The sequence below is a fragment of the Monopterus albus genome, unplaced genomic scaffold (genome assembly GCF_001952655.1).
Source record: "Monopterus albus unplaced genomic scaffold, M_albus_1.0 scaffold31.1, whole genome shotgun sequence".
NCBI lineage: Eukaryota > Metazoa > Chordata > Actinopteri > Synbranchiformes > Synbranchidae > Monopterus > Monopterus albus.
The window spans coordinates 57,609-78,061 of record NW_018127911.1 but is presented as its reverse complement, the minus strand read 5'-3'; the positions used below and the strand labels follow the sequence as shown (position 1 = coordinate 78,061).

The window sequence follows — 20,453 nt, the reverse complement described above, 5'->3', positions numbered from 1 at the left end:
GTCTGACCCGTCACCCAGGACCTGTTTGCCTTGGGAGACCCTACCAGGGACATATAGCCCCCGACAACATAGCTCCTAGGATCACTGAGGTACTCAAACCCCTCCACCACAATAAGGTGGCAGTTCAAGGAGGGGATAATTGTAAATATCAAATCAAATTTATTTATATAGAACTTTAAAACATCCAGCTGACCAAAGTACTTTACATGGCAAAATAAAATAACAATAAATAACTAAAATAAAGTTAATAAAATCACTGCAAATAAAGATAAAACAGCACAATAACACACACACATAATATACATTCAATAAATTAAAATTAAGTTAAAAGGAGTTAAAAGGAATGCATCAAGCCCTACTGTGTATTAAAACCCAAGCCAAATACATAGGTTTTAAGCAAGGATTTAAAAGTACTGAGGTCAGTACCTGACCTAACAATAAAAGGTAGACTATTCCATAACTTAGGGGCTGCAACAGTAAAAGCACGGTCACCCCAGCGTTTATATCTGGCCCTAGGAACCTCTAAAAGAAACTGGCTTGAAGATCTGAGGGACCTAGCAGGTTTGTGTCAGTAGTTCAGTTCAGTTAGGTAAAATGGAGCCAAACCATTAAGAACCTTAAAAACAAAAATCAATAACTTAAAATCAATTCTAAAATGGACTGGAAGCCAGTGGAGAGAAGCCAGTACCGGGGCTATATGCTCAAATTTCCTGGTACTTGTCAAAAGACAAGCAGCAGCGTGTTGCACCATTTGGAGACGAGTGAGGGACTATACTCCCTGGACAGGTCGCCAATCCATCGCAGGGCTAACACATAAACAACAACCACGCACATGCACTCCTATGGGCAATTTAGAGACACCAATCAACCTAAGCTGCATGTCTTTGGACTGTGGGAGGAAGCCGGAGTACCCAGAGAGAACCCACGCAAGCACGGGGAGAACATGCAAACTCCACACATAAAGGTCCCAGGTGGGGCCCGAACCTGGTTCTCACTGTGAGGCAACGGCGCTAACCACTGTGCCACCGTGCTGCCCAGTACTGGGGTTATATGCTTGAATTTCCTAGTACTTGTCAAAAGACGAGCAGCAGCATTTTGCACCATTTGGAGATGAGTGAGGGAAGACTGGTTAACACCGTAGTACAGAGCATTGCAATAATCAAGTCTAGAAGTGCTAAAAGCATGAACTGCAATCTCAAAATAAATAAAAGAAAGGAATGACTTGACCTTGCTTAACAGCCTCAGATGGAAGAAGCTAGATTTCACAACTGAGTTGATTTGCTTGTCAAACCTCAAGTCGTCACCCCTGGACTTTTTACAGTGGACTTCAGGTGTCGAGCTAGGGGGCCCGGGCCCTGGTTAGAAGCAGTTAGGCTCGCCAGGTTGCCAAATAGCACACACTCAGTCTTATTTTTGTTGAGATTTAAAAAGTTAAGTGCCAACCATGATTTCAAGTCTGTCAGACAGTCAAACAATGGTTGTAATGACATCCCTCTTGTTGCCTTCAATGGTAAGTAAATCTGAATGTCATCAGCATAACAATGAAAAGAAAGGCCATATTTCCTTAAAATTGATCCCAATGGGAGCCTGTACAAAGAGAACAAAATGGGACCAAGCACAGATCCTTGGGGGACATCACATGAAAGGATATTTGAGGATGATGAACAGGTACCAATATTAACAATAAAACTTCTATTGGTGAGATAAGATCTGGACCAGTTAAGAACAGTACCTTGAATTCCTATGCACTGCTCCAAACGAGATAAGAGGATTCCATGATCCACTGTATCAAAGGAAGCAGTGAGATCTAAAAGCACCAATAAAACTGAATCCTCGGCATCCCTAGCCAGCAGGATGTCATTACTGATTTTTAATACCGCAGACTCAGTACTATGTTTTGATTTAAAACCAAACTGAAATTGCTCAATGCCATTATCTGTTAAAAAAAGACTGAAGTTGGATAAAAACAATCTTCTCCAGAACTTTAGACATAAAAGATCATTTAGACACTGGTCTAAAATTAGAGAACACTAAAGGACCAAGATTTGGTTTTTTGAGAAGAGGCTGGACAATTGCTCTTTTAAAAGCATCTGGAACTGAGCCTGTCCTTAAACATAAATTAATCAGAGCCAAAATAAAGGTGATTCTGATTTAATGGCTAGATTTCATAGTTCTTGTCAATCCAGTTTCCAGCAGTAGGGAAGCTGTTTTCTGCAGGCTTTGGAACAGAGAGACTGGTAATGGTAAGATAAGATCAACCTTTATTAGTCCAGCAACAGGGAAATTCACATAGCTAAAGCTGCAGAGGGATAGAAACAAGGCACTCAGTGGTGAGACTGAAAAGTAGCAGATGAGGTATTCTCAATTCTCTGTAGTGTTTAAAAGCATCTGGAACTGAGCCTGTCCTTAAACATAAATTAATCAGAGCCATAAAGCTAGGCCCAACAGAGTCAAAAAACATCTTTAAACAGTCTAGCTGGCAAACAATCCAAAGAACAGTGAGATGCTTTCATGTGGTGAACCAGTTCAGATAGCAGAGGTAAGGATACAGACTCAAACTGATCAAAGACAGCAGAATGCAGAGGAATATCAGCTGGGTCAGGATTAGTCGAACAGGAGGACTGCCTAATGCTAGTGATTTTACCAGTAAAATATTGAAGAAAACCCTCACGTACTGCTACAGATGGCTCGGGATGAGAAGCAAGGTTACACGGGTTGATAACCGAGTTAATTGTACTAAACAAGACCTGAGGTTTATGATGATTACTGGTGACAATGTTGAAAAAAGGTAGCTCGATTTGGCAGATTTTACAGCCTTCTGATAGTCAGAGAGACAATCCCAGAAATGATGGAGAGAAGCGTGAAGTTTATCCTTCTTCCATTTGCGTTTAGCTTGCCGACATCTTTGTCTAAGTGCCCGAGTAGAATCATTTAGCCAGGGCGCTGCTTGCATCTTGGCTGGTCTGCGTCGAAGAAAAGCTCTTCTTTCACATTGTATATGTACAGTGTATCACAGAACTGAGTACACCCCCTCACATTTTGTAAATATTTAAGTATATCTTTTCATGTGACAACACTGAAGAAATGACACTTGGCTACAATGTAAAGTAGTGAGTATACAGCTTATATAACAGTATAAATGTGCTGTCCCCTCAAAATAACGCGAGCCACTGAGCTGCAGCACAGTGGCCAAGACCATACAGCGGTTTAACAGGACAGGTTCCACTCAGAACAGGCCTTGCCATGGTCGACCAAAGACGTTGAAAGCCCGTGCTCAGTGCCATATCCAGAGGTTGGCTTTGGGAAATAGACATACAGTATGAGTGCTGCCAGCATTGCTGCAGAGGTTGAAGGAGTGGGGGGGTCAGCCTGTCAATGCTCAGACCATACGCCAACACGCTGCATCAAATTGGTCTGCAAGGCTGTTGTCCCAGAAGGAAGCCTTTTCTAAAGATGATGCATAAGAAAGCCCACAAATGGTTTGCTGCAGACAAGCAGACTAAGGACATGGATTTTTGGAACCATGTCCTGTGGTCTGATAAGACCAAGATAAACTTATTTGGTTCAGATGGTGTCAAGTGTGTGTGGTGGCAACCAGGTGAGGAGTACAAAGACAAGTGTGTCTTGCCGACAGTCAATCATGGTGGTGGGAATGTCATGGTCTGGGGCTGCATGAGTGCTGCCGGCACTGGGGAGCTACAGTTCATTGAGGGAACCATGAATGCCAACATGCACTGTGACATACTGAAGCAGAGCATGATCCCCTCCCTATCGGAGACTGGCTGCAGGGTAGTATTGCTAAAGAAGCTGAGAGTAAAGGTGATGGACTGGCCAAGCATGTCTCCAGACCTAAACCCTATTGAGCATCTGTGGGGCATCCTGAAATGGAAGGTGGAGGTGCACAGGGTCTCTAACATCCACCAGCTCCGTGACGTTGTCATGGAGGAGTGGAAGAGGACTCCAGTGGCAACCTGTGAAGCTCTGGTGAATTCTATGCCCAAGAGGGTTAAGACAGTGCTGGAAAATAATGGTGGCCACACAAAATATTGACACTTTGGCCATTATCACTTAGGGGTGTACTCACTTTTGTTGCCAGCAGTTTAGACATTAATGGCTGTGTGTTGTGTTATTTTGAGGGGACAGCACATTTACACGATCATACAAGCTGTATACTCACTACTTTATATTGTAGCCAAGTGTCATTTCTTCAGTGTTGTCACATGAAAAGATATACTTAAATATTTACAAAATGTGAGGGCTGTGTACTCACTTCTATGATATAAAATAAAGGTGATTCTGATTTAATGGCTAGATTTCACAGTTCTTGTCAATCCAGTTTCCAGCAGTAGGGAAACTGTTTTCTGCAGGCTTTGGAACAGAGAGACTGGTAATGGTAAGATAAGATCAACCTTTATTAGTCCAGCAACAGGGAAATTCACATAGCTAAAGCTGCAGAGGGATAGAAACAAGGCACTCAGTGGTAAGACTGAAAAGTAGCAGATGAGGTATTCTCAATTCTCTGTAGTGGATGGGGTAAAGTGGTGGTGGGGGGGTGGGGGGCAATGCTAGGAAGGATCTGTGGTAGTGCTCCGTCATGCACTTGGGGTGAATCAATCTATTCCTGTCTGCTGTCAAGATGCTGCTGCCCCAGCTGACCACTCCATAGAAGATGGCTGATGCCACTACTGTGTCAAAGAAGAAAAGATGTGAAAAGATGTTTGTAGCAGTAGGCAAACCAGTCAAGTAAAAGGTTATAGTAAACTTACATTTGTCAGGAGCCAGAAATACAATAATAATGCTCCATGTTACTATAAGGCATAAGGTTGTCAGTTCTAGGTATGTCAGCTTTTGTCAGGTTTGCCTGGCTGCACCTGCCTCTCTCACCTCCCTCTCTTTGTTTTATTGCCTGGTCCCTGATCACATCACCTTGCACACCTGCAACTCGTTTCCTTAATTGACACCAGCTGCTTTCACTCAGTCCTTCACATTATTTATACCAAACTCATTTTTCACTCCCTTGCCAGTTCGTTCTTGTTTTCTGCCCGACTACCAGCGCTATTCCTCTCTTGCCTTCATCGGTTTTGTTTTGTATTCAGTCTGGTTGCCCTGACCTTTCTCCTCGGTCATTCTCCACAGACCGTTACTCCGGACCATTACCCTCACCACCCTTCCAGCCTACACCAGCCAGGTACACAGTCCTTGGACTCCATCTACTCACCATCTCTGTCTACTCTGTTCTCCCCAGCCATCTATCACCCACCGGCCAGACCGGGAGTAACCCTAGTGTCCGTAGCTCAGCCTTCCTCATCATATCCAACCCTTCATCTGTTGTTTTTCCTGCTAGCTGATCATTGCCTGGTCCTACATTACATAGTTGGTTTACCTTTACACATCACTGTTTATATTGCACAGCACTATTAAATCACTTGCACTGAAGTCAGCCCTCTGGGTCTGTCTTTCATCACTCACTCACTCTCTGACGAGTGAGTGAATCTAACAGATTTTGCATTTTTAAAATAACAAGACCGTACAAAAGTTAGAAAAATGTCAGTCCCGTCATTCTTGTGAGATGTGCTCATCAAGGATCTGTCACTCTACTGCTGTGCAGTTGTATTTGGCTGGCTGCTCACCCCCATGATTTACATTAAGAATAAAGTTTAAATTGGCTCTGAAGCCTATAGCTCATCAGTGGTAGGAAACAATTGAATTCTATTTCCATGACAGAAGCAGGAAAGGTACTCCCGCACTTGCAACATTAGAGTAGGTGCAGCAAGTGTCAAGCTTTGTCACCACATATATTTAACAGTTTTGTGCTGTTAGACCAATTGCTTTTCTAGACCACATTTCAGATGGGGATCATGTATACTGTGCCACATAAGATACATGTGAGCTGGAAGGAATCTGTGTACCAGTAACATGTCTTTATAATAGCAGGGATCGTATCCATCTACTTTGCTAGAGGGAACATCCAGCCCTAAAGTCTTCACACCGATATGGGAAGCAGGAGCAAGTCCTGCTTTGGCCAGACACATCCCCATGTAAGCATCGTCAATGGGATGAATGGTAGAGGAGAGGGACATATTGTATATAACCAAAGCTGTATATCCAGACAATAGGAAGCCGCCACCACCACAGTACGGGGGGTATGACTCTGACTCCTGCACCTGAACTGGGATAAAATACTTGCTCTGTGACCATCTAACGGGCTTCGTATTCTCAATCAGTTGGCCAGTAAAGAGGTGCTTGCTTCCATCATTGTCCATGAGGCCTTTGAGATACTCAACCATGTTGTCTGTGTTGGCAAAGACGTCGTCATCTCCGTTTAGCAGGAAACGAGCTTTTGGGCAGTTTCTTTCCATCCATTCCAGGAAGAGTATCTGTTTCAAGGTGAGGTTGTAGAAGGAGTCACTGAAGTCCCACTGCAGGATGTCATTGTACTCGCGCTGCTCCAGTTCAAGTAGTTTGTTGAGTCTTTTTTTCTCATAACCAGAATCCATCGTTCCTGAGATGAAGAGCCTTCGGATCCATATGCCATTGTGTAACCTCTCTTTAGCCCAGGTTTTACGCAGCACTTCTCGGCGGTCGTAGTTCACAGGGGAGCTTTTAATGACCAGAAGAAGGAAGACTTCTGCAGATCTATCAGCTCCCCCACATTTGTCAGGAATGTCCAGCAGCATGGGGAAATGGCGACAATGTTGATAGTAGAGAAAGTCCTGTATATGACCAGGAAGCTTGTTGAAGTCTGTGATGTTGGCAGCAGACATATTTTGTTGACAGTTTGGCCAGGAGTATACATAGGAGTTATTTGTGGTGGTTTGCCTTATTTTACTGTCATTTTCTCTTACATCTAAGTAGAGGTGACCTGTTTTGTGGTCACTAAAATCTTTACAGAGATAGAGGACCAATAGAAAAGCTCCCACCAGCAAGAAAGTTCTTGCTGTGATGATTCTCATTGTTGAAACTCTGCAGTGACAAAAAAAAGCAGAGTTTACTTATCAACACATCTCAGTCAGATCACAAAAAATTAAAGATTCATTTCTCTAGGCAAATTAAGGTGCATATTCCAAAAGTTAGTTCTATTTTCCCTATTTCACCTTGCAGGTCACAGAAGTCTGTTACTTGACTGACCCTTGCATGACTGAGAGGTTTCCTCAAAACTATTTCTGTCAGTTGGTTATCTGGTGGCCACGTGATAAGGCACGCACAGCAATGTGCATGATTTGACTCCAAGCTGAACAACCATTCCCCCTCTATACTGTAAAAAAAAAAAGTCAATGGCAAAATAAAGACATAAAACATTTTATTGTCTGTGAATGGTTTTAGAATTTTGTCTGCTGTTCACTTTTTCCCGTCACTTCCCTTTTCCCATGCTGACAAAATCCTGCTCACCTATTAACTGTGATCACCTCACAAGCTTATCAGTTTGCAGAGTCAGTGCTTTAAATGTCAGTCTGTTTCCTCATCTTGCCTTTCAGTTCTACAATCACACAAACTTCCTCCACCCAATCTGGCTGGACAGCCCAGGCATATCAGGGTCCCTCCTCCACCACCACCTTCTTGTTATCTATCTGCACCAGGCTTCCACTTTCAAGCAGCACTGGTCCTCAGGGTCTAGCCACCAAATACTACTGTGTTCAACTTAAACATTCTTTTGCATTCTTTATCTGATCTCTCCTTATAGAAATTATGTTAATTCCTATAACAAACCTCCAAACTCCTGTATTCCCTTCAGGCTTGAATTTCTGTGAGCTTGATGTTCCTTTACTTTCACTTCCTCTTAGTGTGCTTAGGAACTATAACTGAATATGGATGAAGATTTGCTTTTCATTTCCAAGCAGCTTTTCACAGTCAAAGAAAGGAGATCCTGTTTTTGTTCCCAGTGAGTTGAAAAGAATTCACTGCTTTGTATTCCTGTGGTTTCTGCTGTAATTCTTGAGTCATGTGAGGTTGCACAACAAAACAATACAGCTATAAAAAAAGGATAATGCAATGAATACAATTGTTTTTTTTTCTATTTATTTTGTTATGTAAATCCTGGAACATTTTAGATGGCAGCAAAGTAGTTTTTTTTTATTTCTTTATTTTGTATTTGTTTATTTGACAGGAACAATGCACAATACAATAATTGTATCAGATACAGCTAAAAGACCCTTATTGGCCACTTTTATTAAGCCCCCCCAACCCCATATAAACAAACTGACAAGCAGCCATGCACCACCCTCCAAGCTGATCATTATCAAATGGATTCCTAAGTAACAAAATAGCCATTAATTATTATTGCCAGTTCTAGTATCATGGTAAACAAGTGGTGGTGCCATTTTCCAGGAGAGGCTTGTGCTCCACCAGAGAGGATGAAGGAGGATTTAGTATTTCAAAATGTTTGGTTTGACTGCTAGGTACAATTAAACTCAGACGCTCAGTGTTTCATATTAGACAGGAGACAGTGTTTAACACTGTACTGTCTCTTTGTTACTTGCTAAAATGTTTAAAAATGTCAAACTACAATGTAATATGAGTGATGAGTCAGCCCAAGATATAAGCGAACTAAGCACCTGCTTAGTATTACATTTGTAGATAATATTATTCCACTAGAAAAGACAGAGATATAAGGAGTCTTTTTGTTTTGTTTTGTTTTGCTTGTGGATCAACAATATCCTGACCCTCTCATGAATTGAGCTGGGGAGGACAAAATTATAGCGACACCTCTAAATATAATGTCGTCCAGTATAACACCATTTTAACCTAAGACCTCAACAATAAACATACAATTGAATTTATATACTTATGTCGATTTCACCAAAACAAACATTTTGAGCTTCATAAGCAGGTGACGTTGTTGAAATGTTGCATTGAACTGCATACAATTGTACCTAACAAAGTCTCCGGTTAAGATCGAATATAAACGCTTTAATTTAATTCTGACCATGTCTGAGACACGTATCTTAATTTTACCGAATAATATCAATTGTTTACGACGAAAATAAAAACATAGGCCTACAGCCTACTGTAAAACTGGAATAGGCAATTTCTCTATACTTTCAAACGGAAATGCGAGTTTATTAGCTCGGTTTGGATATTGTCTGTGTGTACTTGCCGGTAAAAGACAAACATCCTTTCCGTCTTGATGAGCAGTATGCCAGCCGGTAAAACCCAGGCGATCTCTGTGCAACCTGCTGCTCAGCACCTGTGCTTCCACACCCGCTGCTTCAGGAGCCCCACCTACAAAGGGATTACTAGTATTTGGTAATACTTGCTGCGTAGGTGTACATTTACTGACCCTATAACTTATGACATATGATGCAATAAATACAAAACGTACATAAAACAGTTAAAATGGGCAGCTGCAAAAAACTCAGAAGAAAGCATCTGGACGTAGTTTTAGGTAGAAGACGTTTTACCTGATGCAATAGGCTTCATCGGTTTTGCCTGACTGGTGGCAAACAGGAGGGATTTATCCCACTGGGTGGGGTTTCGGTCCTGTGATGGTAATAATAAAATGTTTCACTCGTTCAGCCTTCATTAACCTATGTAACATTATATGGGCCATTCTTTCTCCATAATGACTATAGTTTTGATACTTTAACATTTTATTGATAATACTTTTACTCAAGTGAAATTTTTAATACAAGACTTTTACTTTATTTTGTAATTAAGAGTATTTTAGACCATGGTGGTGGCATTTTTACTTGAATGAAGGATCCTTTACTTTTCTTAGTATTACTTGCACATTGTGTCAGCTGAAAATAGCCAGTTTCATTCATTCATAAAACAGTAAACATTCATTGGACAGTCCAATGAGAGCCATTTCACTCTCTTTTATGTGGTGTGTATCTAAGAACATACAGGACATTCAGGGACATGTCCGGACATTAAGCCTAGGAAGATATTATGATTAAGATTACGGCTAAACATATCATAATAATAATAATAATAATAATAATCATCATCATCATCATCATCATCCTGCCTGCTGACAATCAAACTTTTCTATCTAGTTATCCTTGCCCATGTACACCCTGCTAAAATCTCATGACAATGACTAAGTGTTCAAACTAGACATCCTGTCTCCACTAAACATTTCTAATACAACAAGTATCTAACCAATTTCTATCTGACTAAAAAAATACCTAAAGGTATCTTACAGAACAAGTAAGACTATTGACACAACTAATATCATTTGACTAAAATTAGAAACATTTTGTACTGTTGGACACCTGTAATTGTTTGCCTGATAAGGATTTATTTAACTAATTATTAGATGTATTTACAATAAAGTGTGGTACTTTTTTTTAAGTGTAAAGACGTGTGCTTGTGTTTTTGATTGTGTAAGGTGGTGAGTGGGTGAAAATGTGTGAAAACATTTTGTGCTGTTGTCTTTGTTCTGCTGGGTCTGGGTGTGGAGTCACACCTGACATCAGTTTGAGGTCAGAGTACAAATTTTAAATACCTGATGAAAGCTTAAGTCACAGAATGACGATGATCTTACACATGACTTTGGATTGTTCAAATGTATTTATGAGCCACAACCAAGATGTTTCTGTCATATGATGATGAAAACATAGCTGTCAGTCAGTGAATGATGTCTGGTGTTTATGTTTAAATATCTTCATGTACAAAACAACGTGATTTTGAGTCTTCACACGTACAAAGATGTGTTGCAGCAAGTGTAAGGAGCAGACTCTTGTGCAACACCCACCAGCAATGTTCACAAGTCATTAAAATGCAAATCATGTCATCAGTTTACTTTAACAATACGCAATACGTTTCCTTCTCTTGTGCTTATTTGAAGTCAGATCATGTGTCAAATCATGTGTGAAGCACTTCACACATTCAGTTTAGCAACATGTTTCTACTTCTTTACATGAACTTGTTTTGTACAATTCAAGTCAAAGTTTGGAGTTCAAGTTAAGAATCAGTTTAGATTCAGCTTAGAGTGCATGTAATGTGAGTGTGCATTACAAACTTGGGGCTCTAATCCTGACACTCACCCTTTTTAACAGCACAGTAACCAGCTACTTGAATAGAACATACAAATAATGAGCTTAACATCATTAGTACCTTCAAATATTTCTTGATTAAAATGTTGATATAGGTTTTAGTGGTCACTGAAGGCAACACTGCATCTGTGCAAAGTCACATCCTCTTCCTTCTTTCTACCCAGATCCTGTTTGTATTGATGTCATATTGTCAATATAGAATAAAAAAGGAGAGAGAAAGGAACAAGGAGCTCAGTTGTCTTCTATGAATTTACTTCTACAGGGGCCCCACGTGAGTGCACACACTTACACGAAATAATCAGTGCTCCCTCCAAACCCTGAATGCGGAAATTTCACTTTCCTGTTCTTGAAGTCTGTTTTTCTTAGTGCAGCACGAGTATTGCCACTTCACCCCATTGCTGTACAACATACACATATAATCAGAAACGAGAAGCAAAGAGTGTCGATCTACAGCTTTAGCTAGACTGATAAAAAGAGGACTTTATCCTTACAAAGTGTAACAGTGAAACACAAGCTAGAAGTTGAGCTATTACAGAAATAGAAATACATTGTATGTATTGAATGTGGCCATATATCTATGTATGTTTAGCAGTTAATTCCCTTAACCAAGACACTTAGGTTTACACTCCCTATGTCTTGAGCAGGTGTATACTGAGTTACTCACCACCAGGCATATGGGATACTGCAGTTTCCCTCTTGGCTGAATGTAAGAGAACAGAGAAGTTGAAGATTCCCATAGCAGTAAGGAGAAAAACGCATGAGGCTTGCTGCTAACACTGACGCAGACACTCATGTTGTTTGAGTGATATGCCAGCTTTAAAATCGCTGGCAGTTGAAGAGAATAAATGAATAGTTAGTTCTTCACGTTGATGTGTTGGAAGCCGAAAAATGGGTGAGCGTAAGGATCTGAAAGACAAGTTGTGTTGGTTAGACGAGTAGGTAAGAGCATCTCCAAACCACAGGTCCTGTGGGGTGTTCCTGGGCTGCAGTGGTCATTACCTACCAAAAGTGGTCCAAGGAAGATCAACTAGTGAACCTGCCATAGAGTCATGGGTGCCCAAAGTTCACTGATGCACATAAGTAGCAAAGGCTAGACCCTCTAATGCTAATACAGGGCATTAGAGGACACCTTAAGAGAGCTTGTGAAGTCTATACCTCGACAGGTCAGAGCTGCTTTAGGAGCATGAGTGGGACCTCTACAACATTAGGCAGGTGGTTTTAATGTTTGTGGTTGAATTATTATACTGTATTTAACAATCAGGAAATAAACTGAGATACCTAATGAATAATGTCTCCTTTGCATTAATGCATGTGTTTATTTCTGTATGTTTTTGGTGATTCTGGACAGAATCCACTGGGTGGCCCCTGAGGTGCTGGAGGCTCCAGACAAGCTGACACCTCAGTGTGGTAAGTGGATCTTTGGTGTCACCTTGTGGGAACTCCGCAACAATGAGAATGCTCCACTGCAAGGCTGGGACCTGGACCAGGAACTACCACTTTTCTACTGACAAGTCAAAGTGTAACCTGAACACAAAACAGACAGGGTAACATGTAGCTTGAGTACTGCACAATAAGCTGCTTTTTACTTCCAAATTACTTTGATGTAATTAAACATTTCTGCTATTGTTAAAAAAAAATGTATTGGGAAATGTAATGTGTTCATGGATTAGACATGGAAAGTGAAATCAAATCATCCATCTGATTACCTTGATCATAATCATCAAGTTCACTGTCTAGACTTTCAGGTAAACACATTAATGCTGGATTAACATGATGTTTCATAGATAGGAATTTTATTTGTTTAGTAGATTTTTTTCTGTGGATAAATGGTCATTGTTGACTTCTATTATTCAGTGAGGCTGTATATACTGTACATTCAAATCTATCTACTGTATTAGGATACAGACAGTTCTCAGATAGTTCTGAGCATTAGGTCATTGATTTTATTGATTTAATTCTTGAAGTACAAAGTGACACAAAAACTTTTCATAAGAAATGCAGCCCATCTACTATGTCATAAAGAAGAATAATCTAATATGCCACCAACCTTTAATTAATCACTTTAATTCACCACCTTGGGAGCGTGCTTGCTGACATCCATTCATTCAAACAGCAGGTAACCCAGCATGTACTGGTGCCACCTGTACACCCATCTGGTGCACACTGGATACATGTTATGAACAACTAATTCAAGTAATGGTGGATTCCTCATACGGGGACCAACATTTACTGAGGATCATGTCCAGTGGGGTGTGTGGCAACTCTTTGTGTAGCGACGCAGAGCAGCAGAATGTGCACTTAGCTCAAAGTTGTGAAAACCCAGAGGAGCTGTGGGACGACAGTGGACCGGTCACACTGAGAATGAATAAACAGAGGTCACCAGATTGGGGTGTAGCTTATAAGGTGAGTTCACTTACTGATTATCAACTCTCTAGTGAAACCGTTGCCTAGCAGCATATCATTATGAGTGTTAGAATTGACTGGAAGGTGATGCGAGTAACATTGTTGTCTTGTTACAATGGCACCTGTCAATGGGTGGGATATAGTGAGCAGTCACTTCTTGAAATTGATATGTTGGAAGTAAGAAAAACGGCCAAGTGTAAGAATCTGAGAGATTGTTGACGATGATGGTTAGAAGATTAGGTCAGAACATCTCCAATACGACGGGTGTTATGGGGTGTTCCCGGTAAAAGTGGTCCGAGGAAGGACAACTGGTGACCCGGCGATAGGGTGATGGGTGTCCAAGGCTCATTGATGCACAGGGGAAGCGATGCTAACCTGTCTGGTTCGCCCTCACAGGAGCTGTAGGACACATTGCTGGTAAAATAGAACAATAGCAATAGGCTGCACAAAACACAGAGTTTTGTTCAAACTGTGAATGAAAAGGTATGGACAAAACAGACTGCACAGCCTACAGAGGAAATCGGAGATGCATGAACTCTGAAGCTAGCATTTCAGGTAAAGCTGTTGTAAGTTATATGTCCCTTGGGTGTCACACAAGCATCAGGCGCTGATGTCACTTGTAAATATTAAGCCTGTTTAAAGAAACCTTTATGACAGCACCTGGCAATGACTGACAGATTTTCGTCTGTGCATTAATGTGAACTAACCCATTTTTATCATAGAAGTACTATTAATGCCATTTATTCCTTAAACGATTCCCTGAATGCTTTAGCTCTTGTGGGAAGGCGTTTTTGTTTAAGAAGCTAAAAGTTGTAAAAAGTTCAGTTTACTCCACAGGTAATTTTTTAAAGATATTAATACTTTACTAATATTGATAACAAAGTTGCTGTAATTTCATGTCACTGTGTAATTTCATACAGCAGTAATATAAATCGAACGCAAGAGGGCGCCACAGTTCCTTATTCCAAACATACTTGACACATCCCTACTGTTCCTGCTGTAAATAGAAAGTAGCCCCAATAAGTCGTGATTACATTTTAACTTAAACTTAATTAAAACTGTGAGTGGTCTGATGAATGCCTGCACTGGAAGGAATTCTATATTAAAAATAAAAAAAACAGCAAAGAGTTTTCAAATTTACAATATCTACCTATAGAAAAACACCTCTAGTGCACAAAATTCAACATCTTATGAATACAAATGAAAAGAGCAGGAATTGGCTGAAGATGTTTGGATTCAGCAGACACAACACTAGGTTGTAATTTAATGTCATTTTATGCTACAATTAATTTGTACCTGCATTTAGAAGATAGTGGCTGTTTATCTCAGATTTCACTCAGTGCACACACCATGCTTTAATCAAGCCTGGATTCAGGCCCCTGAACCCCTGCCCACTTCTCTGATTTAGTCTGAAACTCGGCAGTAAAAAAAAGGGCCTAAGTCATTGATGCTTCTACAGATAAAACAGAATAACAGAGGTTATGATGAGAGCAACATGACAATGAAATATGGAGTGATACAGTACATTGCATGAATGGCAAATGTGAAACATGTAGAACATTCAGTATCTGCTACATGCATCTACAGTAATGGTCTGGTCAGGGCACTGAACTGTGATAATATGACCTAGCACAGTTACTGTCACAGATGGCAGCATACTAAGCTTCCATAATTTATTTTATAACTGTTTCAAATATTTTGTTTTCTTAAAGTCACTAAATGTGATTAACTGGAATGCAGCTTCCTTACCTGTGGCCTGTCCTCTTTGAGCTGTTTCTATTTGAGAATTCTTATGGTCATACTCAAAAATCCATAGTCGTTGTGATGCATGTCATGGAGGATGTTCATTTGGAACTAAATGTGTTTTCTTGCCTTTTGTTCAACTCCTTAAGAGTAGTCATAGGTGTTTTGGTGGCCTCGCTCACTAGTCTCCATCTTGTATGGTCACCCAGTTTATGAGGATGGCCTGATCTAGGCAGATTTAGACATCTGCCGTATTCCTTCCATTTCTTGGCTGGACCTCTGTTGAGTTAGGTCAGTCATTTTAAAGGGGGTGAATATTTATGCAGTAACATATTTCCCATAAACATATGTTTATTTAATTGACATTACTTTGTGGAAACCTGTCTTCACTTTGATTGAGGTTTTTTTGTGCATTTTTTTGGTCAAAAAAGGCTAATTATATTGACCATGATTGATTTATAAAATCAATAAAAGGGTAAAATATCCAAAGGGGGTGAATACTTTACATAGGCACTGTACATCTCTACGTGCAGCAAACAATCTCAAAGTTCACATTAAATTTACCCAATATATAAATGCATAGTTTTTCCTATTATCTGGGTGACTCACACACACATTGGGAGCCTCTATAATGGAGTCTAATCCATATTGTGTTTAAATGCAAATGATTAAGATGTAACCTCTTAGCATTTGACATGGCAGTGTATTCTTCTTCTGCCTATTCCTCTATTGAATCTTGTTTTACAATGTCCTGAAAGCAAATTGTGATCTTGTATATGAATCCTTACTGGAGACCCTCTTGTGATACTTATTGCTGACACATGATTTATGATTCTTCTTTTATAAATCTGAGAACTGCAAAACAGATTTGCTGATATAAGGCACAACATTTGAATCTCTTTCTTAACATACTGTGTAGTTCCAACACAAATATACAAGCTTTAGTAAAAAAAAGAAATAAAACTGCAAACATAAGCAGAATATCAAATAACATTGCATCATTACAAAAACCTGAGTTATTATTTTATAAGACATCACATTTTACCTTTATAGCAACACACCTAGAGCTGGGTGTGGTTCAGTTGCAAGTAAGGCTCAATACCCAGCCATTGCTACAACATCATCACATTACTGGGCTGATAGAACTTGATATGCAGTAATAAAAGACACTCTTCCATCATCAAGGAAAATTCCTTCCACAAATATGTCTAAACTGCCTGTGATATTTAACAAATAGGAGCAGCTGTTTTACTGTTGTTACTGGGTCAATCTCCTGTATGCAGAAAACATGCTAAACCTGAATTATTCAAACTGAAGAAAACATTTCCTCAATCATTAAAATGAAACATTGTAATTCCTGTTTGCTTTAGACTGAGTGGGAAACCACTAACAAGCTATATTTACTAGCTTTACCACAATGATTGACATTATGTCTGAAGCCTGCAGGTGACCAGTTTTTAATATAAGCCCGGCGCCTGTTTTGGGGATTTAAATCGACGGCGCTTCCCCTAAATAAAATGTGTATATCTCCGCAACAACACGGTGTATTTGGTTACTCTCGGTGTCAAACGGAAGGGAACACTTGTGAAATTTGTCAGGAGGTGTAAATACCTTTCGATGTTTTGTTTTTGAAGAGTAAATAAAGATGGAACACGGCACAGCCAGAACCGACTCTCCCCTCATTTGCAGGACAATAGCTTGGTCCCAGATTTCCGTATACAGACAAATGACCCCTCATTGGATTCCTCTCGACCTATAGAATGAGGCTATCGAGTTTGTGGAATTATTGACAGCATTGTGGACCAATGGCAGTCGATAAGACCGCACCATGGGGGGAGGGTTTTTTGGCCAGCACCAATGTAAACCTGTTTCTATCTAGCCAGAACCCCCCTAACCTCGAAATAATGGTATTTTCCAAACCGACGCCATGGTGTGGAATTATTGACAGCATTGTGGACCAATGGCAGTCGATAAGACCGCACCATGGGGGGAGGGTTTTTTTTGGCCAGCACCAATGTAAACCTGTTTCTATCTAGCCAGAACCCCCCTAACCTCGAAATAATGGTATTTTCCAAACCGACGCCATGGTGTGGAATTATTGACAGCATTGTGGACCAATGGCAGTCGATAAGACCGCACCATGAGGTAAGATGAGAAATTTCGCTGTACTTTTCGCGAATCGATGTCTGTTGTTGAAGTTTGTTGGCTTGTATCTCTGTAACGCTTTTACGTAGCGTTTTTACCGATGCATTTATGGAATCTGTGAAGTGTGGGCTTTGTTTTGAGCCGTGGCTATGTGTTTTGATGGATTATAGTCGGTAGAATATGACAAAATATGAATCGTATGCCCTGGCAGAGCGCCCCGTAGTGGACCTGAGATGTTGCTTTATTGTGCATTATTGCTTTTGCTGTGTTTATTGTGTGGAAATATATGACGTTGTAGCCGAGGTTTCGCTGAACATTTAGATGCATACATTGTTGGGGGTCGGCTATCACAACTCGCGTAGCATTCCTGTATTTTCCGTTCAGCCCGAGGGTCCCCTTTGAAGGGGACCTTAACGTTGATAAAGTTTAATCAGTTTAATCCTGTTCCCATCATAGAAGGAAGAAGTACATCAGTGCACTTGCAACAGCAGGTGCAGCAAGTATCAACAAGCTTTGTCACCACGTGTAAGTTACAGTTCTGTGCTGTTAGACCCTTTTTTTTTTCTAGATCACATTTCAGATTGGGATCATGTATTCTGTACCACATAAGATACATGTGAGTTGGAAGGAATCTGTGTACCAGTAACATGTCCTTATAATAGCAAGGATCGTATCCATCTACTTTGCTAGAGGGAATGTTTAGTCCTGCAAGCTGCACACCAATATGGGGAGCTGGAGCAAGTCCTGCTTTGGCCAGACACATCCCCATGTAAGCATCGTCAATGGGATGAATGGTAGTGGACAGGGACATATTGTATATAACCAAAGCTGTATATCCAGACAATAGGAAGCTGCCACCACCGCAGTATGGGGGGTATGAGTCTGACTCATGCACCTGAGCTGGGACAAAATACTTGATCCCTGGTGATCTGATGGGCTCCGTATTTTCAAACAGTTGGCCAGTAAAGAGGTGCTTGCTTCCATCATTGTCCACGAGGCTTTGGAGATACTCAACCATGTTGTCTGTGTTGGCAAAGACATCATCATCTCCATTTAGCAGGAAACGAGCTTTTGGGCAGTTTCTTTCCATCCATTCCAGGAAGAGTATCTGTTTCAAGGTGAGGTTGTAGAAGGAGTCACTGAAGTCCCACTGGAGGATGTCATTGTACTTGCGTTGTTCCTGTTCAAGTAGTTTGTTGAGTCTTTTTTCCTCATAACCAGAATCCATTGTTCCTGAGATGAAGCGCCTTTGGATCCATACACCATTGCATAACCTCTCTTTAGCCCAGGTTTTATATATATGAAAATACAGTGCCTTGCGAAAGTATTCGGCCCCCTTGAACTTTGCGACCTTTTGCCACATTTCAGGCTTCAAACATAAAGATATAAAACTGTAATTTTTTGTGAAGAATCAACAACAAGTGGGACACAATCATGAAGTGGAACGAAATTTATTGGATATTTCAAACTTTTTTAACAAATAAAAAACTGAAAAATTGGGCGTGCAAAATTATTCAACCCCCTTAAGTTAATACGTTGTAGCGCCACCTTTTGCTGCGATTACAGCTGTAAATCGCTTGGGGTATGTCTCTATCAGTTTTGCACATCGAGAGACTGAAATTTTTGCCCATGCCTCCTTGCAAAACAGCTCGAGCTCAGTGAGGTTGGATGGAGAGCATTTGTGAACAGCAGTTTTCAGTTCTTTCCACAGATTCTCGATTGGATTCAGGTCTGGACTTTGACTTGGCCATTCTAACACCTGGATATGTTTATTTGGGAACCATTCCATTGTAGATTTTGCTTTATGTTTTGGATCATTGTCTTGTTGGAAGACAAATCTCCGCCCCAGTCTCAGGTCTTTTGCAGACTCCATCAGGTTTCCTTCCAGAATGGTCCTGTATTTGGCTCCATCCATCTTCCCATCAAGTTTAACCATCTTCCCTGTCCCTGCTGAAGAAAAGCAGGCCCAAAACATGATGCTGCCACCACCATGTTTGACAATGGGGATGGTGTGTTCAGGGTGATGAGCTGTGCTGCTTTTACGCCAAACATAACGTTTTGCATTGTTGCCAAAAAGTTCGATTTTGGTTTCATCTGACCAGAGCACCTTCTTCCACATGTTTGGTGTGTCTCCCAGGTGGCTTGTGGCAAACTTTAAACGACACTTTTTATGGATATCTTTAAGAAATGGCTTTCTTCTTGCCACTCTTCCATAAAGGCCAGATTTGTGCAGTATACGACTGATTGTTGTCCTATGGACAGAGTCTCCCACCTCAGCTGTAGATCTCTGCAGTTCATCCAGAGTGATCATGGGCCTCTTGGCTGCATCTCTGATCAGTCTTCTCCTTGTATGAGCTGAAAGTTTAGAGGGACGGCCAGGTCTTGGTAGATTTGCAGTGGTCTGATACTCCTTCCATTTCAATATTATCGCTTGCACAGTGCTCCTTGGGATGTTTAAAGCTTGGGAAATCTTTTTGTATCCAAATCCGGCTTTAAACTTCTCCACAACAGTATCTCGGACCTGCCTGGTGTGTTCCTTGTTCTTCATGATGCTCTCTGCGCTTTAAACAGACCTCTGAGACTATCACAGTGCAGGTGCATTTATACGGAGACTTGATTACACACAGGTGGATTCTATTTATCATCATTAGTCATTTAGGTCAACATTGGATCATTCAGAGATCCTCACTGAACTTCTGGAGAGAGTTTGCTGCACTGAAAGTAAAGGGGCTGAATAATTTTGCACGCCCAATTATTCAGTTTTTTATTTGTTAAAAAAGTTTGAAATATCCAATAAATTTCATTCCACTTCATGATTGTGTCCCACTTGTTGTTGATTCTTCACAAAAAATTACAGTTTTATATCTTTATGTTTGAAGCCTGAAATGTGGCAAAAGGTCGCAAAGTTCAAGGGGGCCGAATACTTTCGCAAGGCACTGTAAAAATTACTGCAGGTAGTGCAATGTAGGCCTAACTTCACAAAGGTTTATTCAGCTACTGTACAATGCTGACAAAATACTAAAGTACAGCTAAAGCTTATATATGTAAGGCTCCTGACAAAGGATCTCCCAGTTCTCCCAGGTCATTTTTCACAGAAACACCTTTTTATATTACAGTCCACACCAACAACACAGTAGTTTTGGAAAATAACTAAGTACATTTACT

At 40.6% G+C, this 20,453-nt stretch overlaps 1 protein-coding gene and 1 pseudogene across 2 annotated transcripts; both read right to left on the bottom strand.

The window, feature by feature from the left end:
• Positions 1 to 5,187: 5,187 nt before the first annotated feature.
• Positions 5,188 to 9,477, bottom strand: LOC109958356 (N-acetyllactosaminide beta-1,3-N-acetylglucosaminyltransferase 3-like). 2 transcript variants are annotated; one of them, XM_020596907.1, is made up of 3 exons: positions 9,399 to 9,477; positions 9,095 to 9,219; positions 5,188 to 6,963 (listed from the first exon to the last, which is right to left on the bottom strand). In XM_020596907.1, exons 2-3 carry the CDS (start codon positions 9,109 to 9,111, stop codon positions 5,817 to 5,819), a joined length of 1,164 nt encoding a protein of 387 aa, XP_020452563.1. In that variant the 5' UTR covers positions 9,112 to 9,219; positions 9,399 to 9,477; the 3' UTR covers positions 5,188 to 5,816. The 2 variants fall into 2 exon arrangements, with proteins under 2 accessions (XP_020452563.1, XP_020452564.1); XM_020596908.1 differs by lacking the exon at positions 9,399 to 9,477 and having other exon boundaries at positions 9,095 to 9,279.
• A 7,880-nt stretch (positions 9,478 to 17,357) lies between these two features.
• LOC109958357 (N-acetyllactosaminide beta-1,3-N-acetylglucosaminyltransferase 3 pseudogene) lies at positions 17,358 to 18,651 on the bottom strand (annotated as a pseudogene).
• Between the last annotated feature and the right edge of the window lie 1,802 nt (positions 18,652 to 20,453).